The sequence below is a fragment of the Colletotrichum paranaense genome, assembly GCF_030867605.1.
Source record: "Colletotrichum paranaense strain IMI 384185 chromosome Unknown Scaffold_4.1, whole genome shotgun sequence".
Taxonomy (NCBI): Eukaryota; Fungi; Ascomycota; class Sordariomycetes; order Glomerellales; family Glomerellaceae; genus Colletotrichum; species Colletotrichum paranaense.
The window spans coordinates 2,777,264-2,792,134 of record NW_026848962.1 but is presented as its reverse complement, the minus strand read 5'-3'; the positions used below and the strand labels follow the sequence as shown (position 1 = coordinate 2,792,134).

Here is a 14,871-nt window from a genome sequence, read left to right as displayed (position 1 = left end):
AGAACCGGACGATAGCTTCCAGCTGAGCCTACGTTCTCTGCACATCTCATGTGCCTCGGTATCAACTGTTGAGAGAGACCAAAGGAGACATCAGAATACTGGAAGAGTTGCGCCAGATATTCAGGCAAACGTCAGATTCTTATTCTTGAAGGGAATCAGAGCTAGAATGACAGCGTGGTGATAGTAGGACGTCCGATCAATGACACCATCCGTCAACATGCCAACAGACCCCTTGCTCTGCTTGTTGTTCGTCTGGCCAAAGATTAAATCATCCGCATGCCCCAACTCCATGCCCTGGCGCAGTAGCGCAGCACTCTCCTCGGGGAGGTAATACGCGCCGGTCCTTGCCTTGCCCACGCGTCCGTCGCGGCTGATGACGACAATCCAGGCAAAGTTCATGATGGGGGCGCTCTGGTCGGCCGGCATGTCGATGCCGCCCTCGAGGCCGATCCAGTAGTCTGCGTCCTTTTCGACCTCCCGGGCGTTGCGGGCCCGGTTCAGGGCTCCGCGGAGGGTCTCTTCGTCGGTGAGGGGCTGGTCTGGGACGCCGGAGGGGACGCTGATGCCGCGGACGGTGTAGGTTGCGTCTGGGAGGGCTGATTCGAAGCCGAGTTTTGCGGCTTGAACTTTGACGGGGTTCTTAGAGGCTACAATGATTAAGATGGGGGATGCCATGTTTGCTGTGGTGGTTGGTGGTGTAATATGGAAGAAGGTACGCTGGCTGAAATGCTGAGATTTGTGTTCACAATGGAGACTCAAAAAGATTGTAGTATGCTGGTATGGAATCAACTGAGAATGAGGTTGCTATTGAGTTTCTTATGAGATATCTAGAGTTGAGGCTGAGAAAATGAGTCATCCGGGGAACATCTGGTGGAGCGAATTGCTTTGGTTAGTAGATAGCTGCATTTTCATGAGGCTAAAATGAGTGGATTTTGTACCTTTGAACGTGCAATTGGCAATTGCAGCTTACCTTAAGGTACCTTACTGGAGACGGCGGGCGGGAAGGTCGCCGGCACCCCTGGCCGCTGCCAGGCGTTAGGGGAGTGGAGTGGGCCCGAATATCAAAGTTAAGGGGTAGCACACTGCACGGGCCTGGGATCCCACAGGGCTGGGCCGATTCAATCAGCGACCGTCAGCGACCATGACCCCTACCGTCGGTGGCATTAGATAAGCAAATCTTGGAGCGAGCTGGAGGGGAACCTAACCCAACATGAGGAGACACCTCTGGGGCTCTGAGAGATGGGATTTTGGGGGGCCATTTGGAGCATCTGGAGCAATTTGGGGGGCATCCATGTGCTATGAAATCTCACCACTGCGGCGGACTGCGCCAGGGGCCATGCGACAGGTGGCACTACGCTCAAACTGCGGCGACGGGATTGGCGGCAGCAAAATAGCCTCGTCTGACAACCCCTGCGCCGTGGGCCGACCAAATGTCCCCTTAGCTTCCTGAAAGTCTGAAAGATGAACCACCCCCCTGGTCGAACCTGTCGTCCCTCGCCGAATCTCCCCTCCTCGTCGGTGATTATTTGGGGAGGGTTTCTTCCTGGCCCTGGTCAGCTCAGATAACCTAACCAAAAAGCTGCCAGAACGACGCGATTTCCGTCCGAGGTTTCGCATCCTCCTTTTTGCGGGAGATTCTTTCTTCTCTTCAGTCCTTTCCTCCACCCTTTTGTTACCTTCTACCGACCGTATCACTTACCTCTGCGCATACTTCGACTTTCGCAAACTCGTCCCCAAAGAGTTAAGCGACAGCCAATCGCCCACCATGGCGCGGAGACAACACCTCACGCTCATGGTCCTCCTGGCCGTCGTCGCCTTCTTCAGCATCTCCTACCTCTTCTCGAGCGGCACCAGCGAACCCTCATCCCCCGCGCCCCCGGCCGCCGCCGTACCCCTAAAGGGCGATTCCGTGTCGTCGAGCGGCGACACCCCCGATCTTGGCCACATCTCGAGCAGCATCCTGTCCGGCGAATCCATTGCGCCCAAGTTGGAGAATGCGACGGCAAAGTAAGCCTCCCGCCCTCTTGCATGAGAAGGATACCTACATCCCAGGACCGTTCCCTCGGGTCTTCCTGGTTCTCAAGGTTATGCTAACACAGTCTCCTCCCCGCAGAGCCGAGCTCGGCCGCGCTTCGTGGAAGCTCTTCCACACCATGATGGCCCGCTTCCCCGAGAAGCCCACTCCCGACGACAGCCTCGCTCTCAAGACGTACATCCAGCTCTTTGCCCGCCTCTACCCCTGCGGCGACTGCGCCTCCCACTTCCGCAAGCTGCTGGCAAAGTACCCGCCCCAGACGAGCAGCCGCAACGCTGCCGCGGGCTGGGCCTGCTTCGTACACAACGAGGTCAACACCCGGTTGAAGAAGGAGCTGTTTGACTGTAACAAGATTGGCGACTTTTACGACTGTGGGTGCGGCGATGAGGATAAGAAGAAGACGGAGGGCGGTGGTGATAAGCCCAGCGCTGAGCTGGCCAAGGACGGGTGAGTTATGTTGCTTGTGGCAATGACTTTGGGATTGCTCTACATGGAGCTTCTTTCGCTGACATTATGGCAGTCTGACCAAGGGCGGTTAAAGTGTTGATTGATCGATATGTTTTGGATATCCGAGGCGCGTGACTGTTGTACCATATCTACAAGAATACCTGTACAAAGATGCATTTCCTGGGCTGGCGTTGTGGATGACCACCGGATCCAGCGGAACAAATTGAGTTTGAAGGTTTGGACGCATTTGCTCTGATCTGTGTTGGAACGGAAATCGTCTATATTGGGGTTAAATTTCACATGCCAGTCTCTATGGTTCGTGGCAGAATCTCCATCCCAGAAGCTATCGTCCTCACGTGGGCCTCTCTGGAATAGCATTGAACAGCTATTGAAAGGGTGATACTGTGACCCTAACAGCCAAGCCATAAGATGAATTTTCCGTAAAAGGATATGAATTTTGTTAAACGATCACATTTTTCGTTGAATTGAAATCAGCTCAGTATCTTCCAATGCGCATGGCATCGTTGCGCGCGTCACCAATGACTGATTATGTCAGCAGTCACGTGGCCCATCCAATCGTCCCGGGCGGGCAAGGCCAACGCGTTCTGGAGCTGCCTGAGCTTCGTTAAGCTCCATTCAGCCTTCCACCGACGACACATCAAACCAATCCACCCCCCTTCGGTATCTACGCCGAATCCTCCCCCCTCCCTCCGACCTCCAATCCTCGACAAAACGAATTTTCACACGAAGTAACGAGATACACACCACACATAAGTCATCAAAATGGAGTTCACCACCACCGGACAGCTGAACGAAGGTACGGGCGGGCAGAAGCTTGGATGATGCTATTGCGGGACCACACACCCCAGAACGGAACACTGAAGCTGATGATTGCGGGCGGACAGACGGCATTCACATCGACATGGAGAGATTAAAGAAAGGAGAGGTCAAGTGAGTGAAGATACTACATTCTCGGTCTCCCACAGAACCACAGCTAACCTATGTCGTAGCCTCGGAACCTCAATGTAAGCTACCCCTCCGATCGCCCCTCCCCTCCCGCATACATCTGACACCTCGCGATAGTATGGCAGTCACCTTCAAGGACGGTGTTATTCTCGGTACGTCAGATTTACCCATACATGTCTTCCCAAACGCATACGCCCCCACGGCGGCCACAGTATACTTTGGTCACTTTTGGAGGGGCAAACAAACAGTGACCATACGAGGAACGTACAACTGACGACGAGTCACTCCATCTAGGTGCTGATTCCAGAACAACGACGGGCGCCTACATTGCCAACCGAGTCACCGACAAGCTCACACAAGTCCACGACACCATCTGGTGCTGCCGGTCAGGCTCCGCCGCCGACACCCAGGCCGTCGCCGACATTGTCCAGTACCAGCTCGGCCTGTACGCCATGCGCAACGGAAAGCCTCCCATGACCCAGACCGCCGCCGCCATCTTCCAGGAGGTCTGTTACGCCAACAAGGATCGCTTGACGTAAGTTCTCTTGCCTTCTGCTCTCGCGCAAGTGTCTCCGAGCGACCATGGGACACAGGGACGCTAGCATCTGGATGAAAACTAACTCGAAACGATTCACAGCGCCGGTCTCATCATTGCCGGCTGGGACGAGCGACACGGCGGCCAGGTCTATTCCATCCCCCTCGGCGGATCCCTACACAAGCAGTCATATGCCATTGGCGGCTCGGGTTCGACGTACATTTACGGATACTGTGACGAGCACTGGAAGGAGGGCATGGAGGAGAAGGAGGCCGTCGACTTTGTCAAAGGATCGCTCAAGGAGGCCATCAAGTGGGATGGCAGCTCTGGTGGTGTCATTCGCATGGTCGTCCTGACCGCCAAGGGCGCCGTGCGGCATCTGTACCTCCCCGACGAGGACTACAAAGTGCAGCACTAGGTGGGAGCAGTTGAATGTGGGAAAGCCAGAGGAAGAGGCAGACAAAGGGAGACGTTTATTGTGATGTGGCTTGAGGAAAGCCAACTGGTCGCCTGCATCGACACCGGCCGGGCATGATGAGCAGCAAGACGTCACACAGGCTAGTTTGCCCGCGGTCACGAAATTGCCCCCCGAGTCCCGAGGAGAGAAGACAGAGCGAAGAACTTCCATGCCGGGACGAGATCTCGGGCTTGGCGACAAACGATGAATGTACAATAAATAGATTACCCGCAAGACGAGATTTCTTCACGAGAGGCTTGGGGGTTACTCCATGGGCTGTGACACTGTGACACCCCAGAAGATTGCGATAACGTACGGTACTACACACAGCACGGAACGGGAGTAGGTACGGGTAGTTCGCGTGGTCGATATGATAAGATGCGATTGCGTGCGATGCGCTGCAACGCCACAACGGACGGGGGAGAGAACAAGAGTCTGGGGGTAAGGTAAAAATTTAAAAGTTTAAGTCCTGGCATTGGTAGGGAGTGACTGAAGGAGATGCCGGCACGCGAACGCTGCCACCCGTATGCACGATGCAGGGAGGACGGCACAGTCACTCTACGGACTACCTACATAATAGATTAAAAAGAAATAAGGGGTGTCAGAGTGTCACTGTCGCTATCACTGTCGAAGCCTCGGATTCGGAGGCGGTGAGGGATGGTATGGGGGAGGAAGGGGACTTAGCGCTGCTCGGTTCTGCGGGATGGTGAGTGATGAGCGGGAACAAATCAGCGGCGGGTGCGGGGGAGGACGGGGGCGGGAGGTGCCTTTAGCTTCTCGTTGGAGGATTTGCGATGTGATGGTGCTGTGTAGGTTAGCTTAACCTGTAGGTGAGGTTAAAGATGAGTTTGTCTACCCGAGGCACGCTTGATGGCATAGTGTGTTACTTAGGCAAAGGTATCCGGAAGTTGAGTACGCAGTATGGTTCTTAGGAATCTTGACGCTGAGAGAGAATATCGACTACACAGTACCCGGTCGACACGAAGCAAAGCCATCCAAGTTGTAACATACGGAGTACGAGCAAGTCAAGTGCATGACTAAGTTGGAGAATGATGACGGAAGGGTGATAGCAAGTCGTTGGCCGTCGGTAACGATTTAGGAAAGGTCATGGAAGGGCGGTGGATAGGAACGTGGGACGGGGCTGTCGGGCTGTGGGCTGCGGGTGTGCCACGATGGCTGCCATGGGCTGCAATATCTGGCGATTGCGCGATATGCCTTGCTCCGTCCAGATTGATCATTAGGGTATCCGTACCTGGGGGCCGGGGCGGTATTGCGGTGAAGGCCTCATTATGTGTGTTGTACCTATCCATAAGGTATGGAGTAGTGTTGATTAATAGATGGGGGAATTTCTTGGAAACAAACCCCAAGATCCCAAGACCTCGTGCCGGAGGGAACGCCGGGTATTGGCCGGGAGTCACCATCCGTGCAGGCCCCGGGGGGGCGTCAAGGTGTCTTGGAAGGGGGAAAGGGGGGGGGGCCCGGCCAGCCAACATCGTACAAGGCCCTTGGTGCCGTGGTGGTGCTACTGCTGGGGAGCAGCTGGGCGTGGGATGGATGATGATGAAAGCTTGTTTTTGTGTTGCCCCTTTTGGCCGTGTTGGTATTGGCAATGGGCATTGCCGTTGAATAAGGTATCTTACTCTTAGTGTAGTAGGTAGGTAATGGGTGTCAGGAGGTGGGGATAGCGCCAGCTGAGTGTTTGTAGATTGCTAGCGGTGTAAGCAGCAGACAACCCTTTGGCGCGAATGCAACAATCCGGCGGGCATTTGGTCGTCTCATGTGCCGTTAGTCAACATTCGGTCGGTGTTGACAGGTATCTCGCGTTGGACGGGCCCGGCGGGTACCTGGGATAGGTAGGCGACCAGGAACGACGGCCGGTCTGTTTCTATTTTCTGAGCCCCGAAATGACCGGTCGTCAAAGTCGCCGTGGCCTCCGTGTCCATTGTCAGAGCCCGAGACAGCTTTCTTTTTGAAAGGGTGCGATACTCTGTGGAAAGGGGGAAATAATGGGGAGAGCGTGGCTGGCTATGCGATTATGGAGTCAACAACGACGATGTTGCTTGATTTGGACGGGAGTGAGGTCCAGATTCGGCCGGGACTTGAGCGGGGGATACTGGAATAGAAATCCAGGATACCAGAGGGGCATGGAGTGCCACTGCGCGGTGTTTGCGAATTTGCAGTACGTAAAATGGGAGAAGCTTGTCGATGTTTCCTCCGAGATCCATTTTGTGCCATGGCCAAAGTTGCATGCTGCAGTTATTTTGGTGGAGCTGGAAGGCATCTCGGGTCCAGCGTGTCGTATTACGGCAGGCAATTGGCGATTGGAATTACGATGCGAATGCTCCGTACCCAGGTATCTATCTTACTGTGGTAGGTACCTTACTGCTACTCGATTGGTTCCATTGGGTGTTCAGGTCACCTCAGGCCAGAAAGGGAGGTGGCAGGGCTGGCGGGCGGAGAGGAGGGGAGAGGGGAGGAGAGGAAGATACGTACCTTATCTTATCCGATAAGACATCAGAACGGCAGAACGTGCCAGGGGGTGAAAGTGTCGAAAAGTCGAGGTTCCAGGTTCCCCTGCCGGGCTCAGGTGGCCCCCTGCTCGCCAAATCTCTTATCAGCGGTATCGCGTATCTGAGAGACCAATGGGAGAAGGGCATGGGCACACCCTCTCCTCCCGACGATGCGGATGGGTCGTCTGTCTTTCCGCCGCGTGTCAGTTCCAGTGGTCCGCCGTCTGTTGCAAGCGCTCTCTCTATTATTTCTTTTCATTTTGCGTTTTTCTATGCAGACGCTCCGACTCGAGGCTGTTGCCAACTTGCTTGAACGTGCTGCGAGTGCGACCTGTCAGGTCAGTCAGTCTCTGTTGAGGCGAAGTTGAAGCACGGCTGCGGGCTGGGGAAGCATCCAAGCCTTTCAAGGTCTGAGGCACAAGGCAGAGGTTAGAGTTGCTCTGTGGCGAGAATAGTATTCGTTGGGCAGCCATCCATCCCATCGGGAAATGTTGGAGACTTTGATACTCCCCAAGTTGGGATTGCTCGGGAATGCTTAAGCAAGGACCGGGGCTCGTGGGGTTGCGGCTGGAGAGGAGCGCAATTTAGGTCCATGTCGAGGTGAAGCTCCAGCCTCAGGACCTCGGCGCGAGGGACGAAAGAGTGAGAGAGAGAGAGAGCAAGAGAAGAGTGAGAGCTGGATCATGGATGGAAAATGGCGAGAGCAGGATCGCAATGAGGCTGTGCTTGATTCGGTTGGGCCCGCCGACTAGGAACTGGGAGTTTCCGACTTGCAACGATGGCACGAGCAGAAATCCAGATTCGGGGGGCAGCCTGGGAGGCACGGAGGACCCTTGGATTTCTTGGCCCACAGGTGACGGGTGTTGTTGCTGTTGCGGGAGCTGTGAGTGGCTGCTACCTCACCTTACCTTGCCTTCCATTGCTTGCTTGCTCGTGGGAGTGGCACAGTCGGGTGTTGGTGGCTAGCGCGGGCTTCTGTCATGTCATGTTTCGGGTGGCTCCTCATCTTTTTTTGCCATGCCGCCACACGAGATGCAGTGAGACAATCAGTCAAGATGAGATTCATGATGGTCACTAGCTGTACAGGTAGACCTTCTGCAGATTTCGAGCAAAGACGGAAGAGGTGATGAGTGGAGAGTTTTAAGACTTGGGTTTCCATTGCTGAGAATAACTCACTCACTGCTCACTGAATTCTCACCGAGTCTTAGAGTGAATCTCAGAGTGAAGCTCACATGCCTGTGAATGACAACTCATGCGCGGATCCAAGACACGCGGGGAACCACGGCCGTGGCATCGCAACTGAGCGTGCATGCTGCCAGCTGCGCTGCGCTGTAATGAAAATGGAACAGTTCGCTGCACGGCACTACTTACTTTTGAACCCGTCAGCCACCATGAGTGACGAGCGACAGACGGTTTGGAGTCCGGAAACAGTCTACAGTGTAACAGTCTGAGGGAGAGAGTCTGGAGTCTGGAGTCTGGAGTGATGCATCTGTGCAGTGTGCCGTCATTTGGGGAGCTGCTACACATCAACAGGTGGTAAGGTCCTCTCAATGCTCTCTCATCCACTCATCCATGAATCGACTTAACCCAGCTGAGCCTTCTGGCGGTCATCTTTTTGCCATCTACCTCATCCGTCTCCACCAGACCGCCAATCTCATCAAGGGTCCCCCTCTAACCATCTCACTCACCTCACTCTGAGTATCTATCCTCTCTCATCAGGTCACAAAAGTAAGAGAGCTGTTTCCCTTCTCATACATCTCGAGTAAAGACCAACCAAGCCACACAAGTAACTCACATTCATGACCTGATACCATCGTCTTTACTCGATATCTCATCCAGATAGGTGAAGCAAGGTGCCCATTCTCAACAACAACAGCATCCACTCCCCAAGTTCCAGGCCCAGTCCATCGGCCATTGCGTCTCCAGCGCTCTCTCCACCAGCCCGCTGCCCCCTCTACCGTCCCTCTAAGGTCCCGCTGCTCAGGTACCTAAGCATTGAGCGCTGTTTCCTGCCTTCACCAAGTTTCCCCCTCCATCGCTCCTGCGCAGTAAAGGGCCACCCACCTGCCTGCCGCCTGCCACCCACCGCCGCCGCCGTCGCGCCCAAATCCTCCCGCCGTTCTTCTTTTCCCATCCCCCCCCCCCCATCTCTATTACCCGTCGCCCATTTTGCCAACCCACGCCAGCTTCTCCCCCGATTCATCCTTCATCCACCATCCATCCATCCATCCACACACACCCGTCCAACCCGCTCTCCTCCGACCCTTTTTCTCTCTTCCTCCTTTCCTCCCCCCGTCTGCTGTTCTGTTCTTGCTTGTCTCGTCCTTCCTCTAGACTGGACGTCTTTTCAACAAGGGGGGCTTCTTTCGACGACTTCCTCTTCCTTTGATCTCGCCGACTCCCCCCTCCATCGGTACCTTGATTGTTTCTTGGTACTCGACATCGCAGACGCTCTGCGAAACAGAACAGAAACAGATTCTCGAGTCGCATAGTCGGACGAGCCCTCTTACCGCCTCAAGATTCCTGCTCCGCCAAAAGGTCGCCATCGCCGCCTCCTTCGACACCACCCAACCGTCTCTGTCAGGCCTAACGCGTCTCGTTGTGAGCCTACTGCCCTTCGACCCGATCCGACTAGACCTTGTCTACCTACGACCTTTTCGCACTCGACACCTCGTTGCTATCTCCGACGAATACTTCCTGCGACCGCGGCAAAGATACACCGTTGCCCCTTCATCGCGTCGACCTTCCCGCCTCTCTACCCAAAGACTCAGTATCTAGTAGATCCATCGCCTGTCGACAGGCCCTTCCGCCTCTTTGTTGGACGACTTAGGTGAGTTCGTTCCGTCTTGCCTTCCGCCTCGGCGATTCTCCATCTTCCCTGCCTTTTCCCTACAACCCATGTCGCACTTCACTTGATTCGTCCTGGCAATGAGAGGCGCCCCTGTGACGTCGCTCGAGCCTGCGCGCGATGCTCACGGCTGCCATCAGCTCTGCACCCAAGGCTGCTGCCATCACGATCAAGACGTTGGGCTGTGGTCTCAGCACGCTTGTCTGTGTCGTTGTTTCCCTGCTGGTGGATTCCGGCTGTTCATCTGCCATCGAGCTGCCCTTCTCATGCCTTGACCTGCATGTGCAAACACTCAGCCTTGCTTGCCCACCCTCCGCTGCCCATACGCACTCCCCTTCTCCTTCCCCACGATCACGGCTCTTGCCTCACGTCACCGCCCTCGCACAAGCTCTTGAGTCAGCCTGAGGTTCGAAAAAATCGGCCTTGTGCCGCGCTCGTTTTCTCGGTCGGGAGTCTTGGGCGCCAATGTCATCACACGGCAACCGTTGCTGCCCCAATACTACTTTGGCCTCGTATAAACGCAAACCACAAGATGCAATTTAGACATGATGCTAACTCGTCGTTCCTGCAGTTGCCTGTTCCAACCATCCTAATTGTAATTCAGTCTTGCTGGAATAATACGATGCTATGGCAGCTGTAATCGGTGACTACGTCTCTGATCCCTCCCGTTTCCATAACATGATTGCCAACCCGGGCATTCAACACCAACACTCGCACGATTCTCACTACCGATCCTCAAGTCGGTCAAGAGACGTCCCTGCACACCACGCATCTGCGAGCCCGAGATACCAACATTCTACGAGCGCCCCGTCCACGCGTCAAAAGCGCCCCGAACAAGACTCGGCCGAGAAGCCCGCGCCCCCTAGCGCAGGTGCATCTCGCTTCCCCTCGCCTCCATCATCTTCGTCGCCAACAGGTGCCAGGCCCCAGCATGCTGATAGCCCCGCATACATGGCAACCGACTCTCGCGATGCCGGCCATGCTGGTTCCGTAGTCGCCTCTGAACAGGCTCACCCCGCTCCTAGCCAAGACTCGCAACCCCAGCAACCTTCGCCCGCATCCGATGGAAATGGTGTTGCCGGCGCCACAAACTCATACCCTCTCTCCGATGCCTCATCTCCCGTACAGCAACCCCAAGGACAGACAATTCACATTCGCGACTTGGCCCATATCCAGAGTCTCGCTAAGGCCGACCTATTATCGGGTAATGGGCCGGGGATACTGAACGATCCGCCGCTGCAGGCGATGAAGTACGAGATCAGTGCGATGCCCATTGGCGACATCATTGAAATGGTCGCTGCCCTTCTCACCAAGATCACCACCACCAACGACCTGCAGCATGATGCCATGCAGCGCAACGTTGCGCATCAGCAGCAGGCGAGCCAGAACAGCGAGTCAGGCAATGGCTCGCAAATGAGCCCGTTGAGCACGTCTGTGCTTGCTTTCCATGGCAAAAACATCCCTGCTATCACAATTCTGAGCTACTTGTCCCGCATTCACAAATACTGCCCGACCACCTATGAGGTCTTTTTGAGTTTGCTAGTCTACTTTGACCGCATGACGGAGCGAGTCAATGAGATGGTGGTCAAGCACGAGGAGGCGCGGAGGTTGTCTACTTCGCAGTCAACTCCAAAGGCACAGTCGGCCGACGTCGAAATGCGTGACGAGGACGACGAAACCGATTCGGATCTTGCCGACGATGACGATGCGGACGAACAGAACACCAAGACGAGCGAGAGTACCGGTAGCATTGTACCTCAGCCGACACCTCCTGGCGCGCCCCCGGCGGCTACGTACTTTGTTGTCGACAGCTTCAATATCCATAGACTGGTCATTGCGGGCGTAACTTGCGCGAGCAAGTTCTTCTCAGACGTCTTTTACACCAATTCCAGATACGCCAAGGTATGTAAATGGTTGAACTTGACCGATTTGTCTCGCCCAGTGCTCATTCTCATGTCTTAGGTCGGTGGTCTTCCGTTAGCCGAACTCAACCATCTCGAGCTTCAGTTCCTCCTGTTGAACGATTTCCGCCTAGCGGTTCCCGTCGAAGATCTCGAGGCGTACGCGACCATGCTGGTCGAGTTTTACGCGCGGGAAGTGGTGGCACAGCGATCACGCCCTGCTGCTGTGACCGGCGGTGATTCCTAAGCAAATTTGCAATATTGCAATACTATGAGATTGATACCCTAAACTACGCTGATTTGGGGTCGAAGTGGTCTGCTATGGCTTGCTGGTACCTTTTACTAGCATCGCATCCTAGTAGAACCAACTTTTATACGTTTGGCTCGTTGGCACCTCAGAGCTTGGGAGGGATATTGGACATCTACTCATCCGACTAGGCACCAGAGGCTCGGAGCAGATTACAATTCTTAGGCGAACGGTGCGCACCGTTTCGTCAGGGCGTGTTTGGTATGACGTCGAGCGACCAATGGACCGATGACCAAGGAGAATGGATCAGTTTTTTTCCTTGAAATACCCGGATAGAACGGGTCTGTATGGAGTTTTCGTGGGCGGTATTATATTGCAAGTTCTGGTGGAGCGCATTTGAAGGCGACTTCATACGTTGATCTCATTACGAGTGGTGGATTTCGCGCGCGAGCTGTACATGGGCAACCAGACAGACGAAAGACGGAAGACGGGTTCTGTGATGAACGGGCAGGGGTTGGACTAGGCTACACTACACGCTACGCTACGTTCTAGACTTTGCGCGGGCATACTTGGGACAAGGCGTTTGGTGTTCCGAGACTGACATAGATGGCGAGCATAATGAAATGTCCTGAGTACGAGAAATTTAATTGGAAGCTGGGAACTGCTGTCGTTGACTGATTTGTGATGAGCATTTGAGAGTTTTTTCACCCAAATTCTACGATGAGATGGTAGGGAGGCCAAGGAAGTACCATCTGCGTCTTCTGGTTCCTACCAAGCCTAACGTTGAGCAAGGACAGAGCAAAGAAAAGGCCGAGGGTTGTTGAAGGGCTATGCATGACGGACGTGGGCTTATCCACACAGGTTGAGTTAGGAATGCAGTGAACGCGTGATAATGGCAAAGTTGCGCCACTGTTTGAACGGGGGCTGAATAGAGGTAGTGACTGACCTTCAGGTGACTTCCGTTGTCTTGATAGACTCCTCATCCCGTAGATTAATCTATACCCTGGGCCGCCGTATCATCCTGTTTGCGCCTGGGGATTTTGCGATGCCTGAATTGGATGGTGACTAGAAAGTCGAATCAAGACGAAGGGAAGTCACCGTAAGAGAGTACTGGGTTGATTCAGGACGTTATTAGGTAAAGTAATTCGGTACGCACCGTCATCAGAGATGGAACTTCGAAAACTTGGCGGAGGATGTTGTACATCCTTCGTAAGTGAGAACTCATGGGTGCTGAGATAAAGGTACGAGAAAGGCTAGCATATCGGGCGTTTATGGCTCATAGACAGCTTTCCTTAGCTAGGAAAACTGAAGAATTCGGATGTGTCAGCTGCTGCTCCCGATGCCTTCGACTCGACACGAGGCAGTGTAAGTATGGCCTATATCACCAAGGCGATCGTAAGAATGGTTAAAACAGATCGAATGGCACGTTTCATTAATGCTGAAGCAAATTGTAACCCAAGGCTGGCTTTTCTTGGTTGTGGTGTTATGCTTGGCTATGTAATGATAGCTGCGCAAGAGGATGTGTGGCTAGGCTTGTACCAGTGGGTGGAAGGGAAAATGGGCAGACGATGAAAGTTCGGGATGGGTTAAAAATGCAGTGTATCTGCAGGTCGTATCATGTGACAAAATCAAAAGATTCATGTTCTCTACAACTGCCGCACGCGTATGAGCAATGTTTTTTTTATGGCCCACCTCAAGCTCTTTTGGCCTCGTAACCCGCCAATTCTCATGGAAGCAAGAACGACTGTATTATCTCTCTCGAAGCGCATTGGTAGATCACATTAGGCTGAACGACAACTAGCTTCTTATCGCGAAAGATGTGTCCATGGACCATTCCAGCCCTGCTCGGAACGGAAGGCTCTCCCATGTTGATATCATAAAGCCATTACCTCGCGGTGGAATGAAACACCAAGCACCCCATCCTCGATCTTTTACTCTGTCGCTTCCGGCATGTGGCAGACAACCTCGACATTATTCCCCGAAGGATCAATCACAAATGCGCCGTAGTAGTCGGGATGATACTGCGGCCGCAACCCAGGCGCCCCATTATCTTTCCCCCCCGCCGCAAGAGCAGCCTTGTGAAACTCGTCAATCACTTTGCGGTCTATGTTGAGGGTATATGATCAGCCAAAACCTTCTATAGCGTTACGAACTCCCGGCCACCAAGTACATAGTGAAGAACTTACTATCCGCCTTGAAGCCAATGTGGAGCGGGATATTCGCCTTGTCGACCTGGTGACAGGCGATCCAGAAATCGGGCCGTTGTACGCCGAGGCCGCAAGCGTATTCGTTTGGTTCGACGAACTTTTTGAAGCCGAGGGGGGCCAGGGCGGCGAGGTACCAGTCTACTGTTTCCTTGTAGATTGAGGCGGGGACGTAGAGGCCGATGTGATCGATGGACATGTTGAGTGTAGTGGACGAGTACGCACTATGTGTATTAAGGGATGAGAGAGACAAGATTGTCGGATTTGTATGTTCGTATTGGGTTGAAGCTTTTGATAGTAGAGGAGGAGAAGAGAGGAGGGGAGGTTGGCGGGGTATTTTGTAGACAATGGCGGTTTCCCTCTCTACACGTTATCGCGTGGACTAGTTCGCGGGTATTGGAAAGTTCCGTCTTGGAATTGCGGCGCGAATGAGGCGCGAGTACACGTGCAAGAAGGGGGAATTGGGGGACCAGGTATCACCGCAAGCAGCCGCCGGGTCTAGGAGGAGCACAGGAGTTACACTAGAGTCGTGCCGGTCTGACTCAGATGGGAGCTACCGATGCCAAGCAATTAGGATAGTAGGTTTGCTGGGTAAGGCGCACGAGAATGTTTGCTATCTTTGCGCATTCAGATCATGTCTGTCAGCAACGTTGCCTGTTCAGGATGGACTTTGGGAAGCTGTTGTATCTTAACACGGGAGATCCCCGCCCGGGGCTATCGG

The 14,871-nt window shown here is 54.1% G+C and overlaps 8 protein-coding genes across 8 annotated transcripts; 3 read left to right on the top strand and 5 right to left on the bottom strand.

Annotated features, from left to right (window-relative positions):
- Positions 1 to 120: 120 nt before the first annotated feature.
- CPAR01_05940 (uncharacterized protein) lies at positions 121 to 675 on the bottom strand (the record flags this gene model as incomplete). The annotated part of the gene is made up of 1 exon (XM_060490215.1): positions 121 to 675. One exon carries the CDS (start codon positions 673 to 675, stop codon positions 121 to 123), a length of 555 nt encoding a protein of 184 aa, XP_060351681.1.
- Positions 676 to 1,765: 1,090 nt separating this feature from the next.
- CPAR01_05939 (Erv1/Alr family protein) lies at positions 1,766 to 2,486 on the top strand (the record flags this gene model as incomplete). The annotated part of the gene is made up of 2 exons (XM_060490214.1): positions 1,766 to 2,007; positions 2,114 to 2,486. 2 exons carry the CDS (start codon positions 1,766 to 1,768, stop codon positions 2,484 to 2,486), a joined length of 615 nt encoding a protein of 204 aa, XP_060351680.1.
- Positions 2,487 to 3,265: 779 nt separating this feature from the next.
- CPAR01_05938 (proteasome component PRE3) lies at positions 3,266 to 4,401 on the top strand (the record flags this gene model as incomplete). The annotated part of the gene is made up of 6 exons (XM_060490213.1): positions 3,266 to 3,299; positions 3,352 to 3,433; positions 3,493 to 3,507; positions 3,566 to 3,600; positions 3,743 to 3,983; positions 4,086 to 4,401. 6 exons carry the CDS (start codon positions 3,266 to 3,268, stop codon positions 4,399 to 4,401), a joined length of 723 nt encoding a protein of 240 aa, XP_060351679.1.
- A 1,076-nt stretch (positions 4,402 to 5,477) lies between these two features.
- On the bottom strand, positions 5,478 to 5,861 carry CPAR01_05937 (uncharacterized protein; the record flags this gene model as incomplete). Its single annotated transcript, XM_060490212.1, has 1 exon — positions 5,478 to 5,861. One exon carries the CDS (start codon positions 5,859 to 5,861, stop codon positions 5,478 to 5,480), a length of 384 nt encoding a protein of 127 aa, XP_060351678.1.
- Positions 5,862 to 6,225: 364 nt separating this feature from the next.
- Positions 6,226 to 6,665, bottom strand: CPAR01_05936 (uncharacterized protein; the record flags this gene model as incomplete). The annotated part of the gene is made up of 2 exons (XM_060490211.1): positions 6,226 to 6,465; positions 6,576 to 6,665. 2 exons carry the CDS (start codon positions 6,663 to 6,665, stop codon positions 6,226 to 6,228), a joined length of 330 nt encoding a protein of 109 aa, XP_060351677.1.
- A 530-nt stretch (positions 6,666 to 7,195) lies between these two features.
- On the bottom strand, positions 7,196 to 7,432 carry CPAR01_05935 (uncharacterized protein; the record flags this gene model as incomplete). The annotated part of the gene is made up of 1 exon (XM_060490210.1): positions 7,196 to 7,432. One exon carries the CDS (start codon positions 7,430 to 7,432, stop codon positions 7,196 to 7,198), a length of 237 nt encoding a protein of 78 aa, XP_060351676.1.
- A 2,993-nt stretch (positions 7,433 to 10,425) lies between these two features.
- Positions 10,426 to 11,946, top strand: CPAR01_05934 (cyclin; the record flags this gene model as incomplete). Its single annotated transcript, XM_060490209.1, has 2 exons — positions 10,426 to 11,700; positions 11,761 to 11,946. The coding sequence occupies 2 exons, from the start codon at positions 10,426 to 10,428 to the stop codon at positions 11,944 to 11,946; spliced, it is 1,461 nt and encodes a 486-aa protein (XP_060351675.1).
- Positions 11,947 to 13,877: 1,931 nt separating this feature from the next.
- Positions 13,878 to 14,349, bottom strand: CPAR01_05933 (glyoxalase/bleomycin resistance protein/dioxygenase; the record flags this gene model as incomplete). Its single annotated transcript, XM_060490208.1, has 2 exons — positions 13,878 to 14,050; positions 14,133 to 14,349. 2 exons carry the CDS (start codon positions 14,347 to 14,349, stop codon positions 13,878 to 13,880), a joined length of 390 nt encoding a protein of 129 aa, XP_060351674.1.
- Between the last annotated feature and the right edge of the window lie 522 nt (positions 14,350 to 14,871).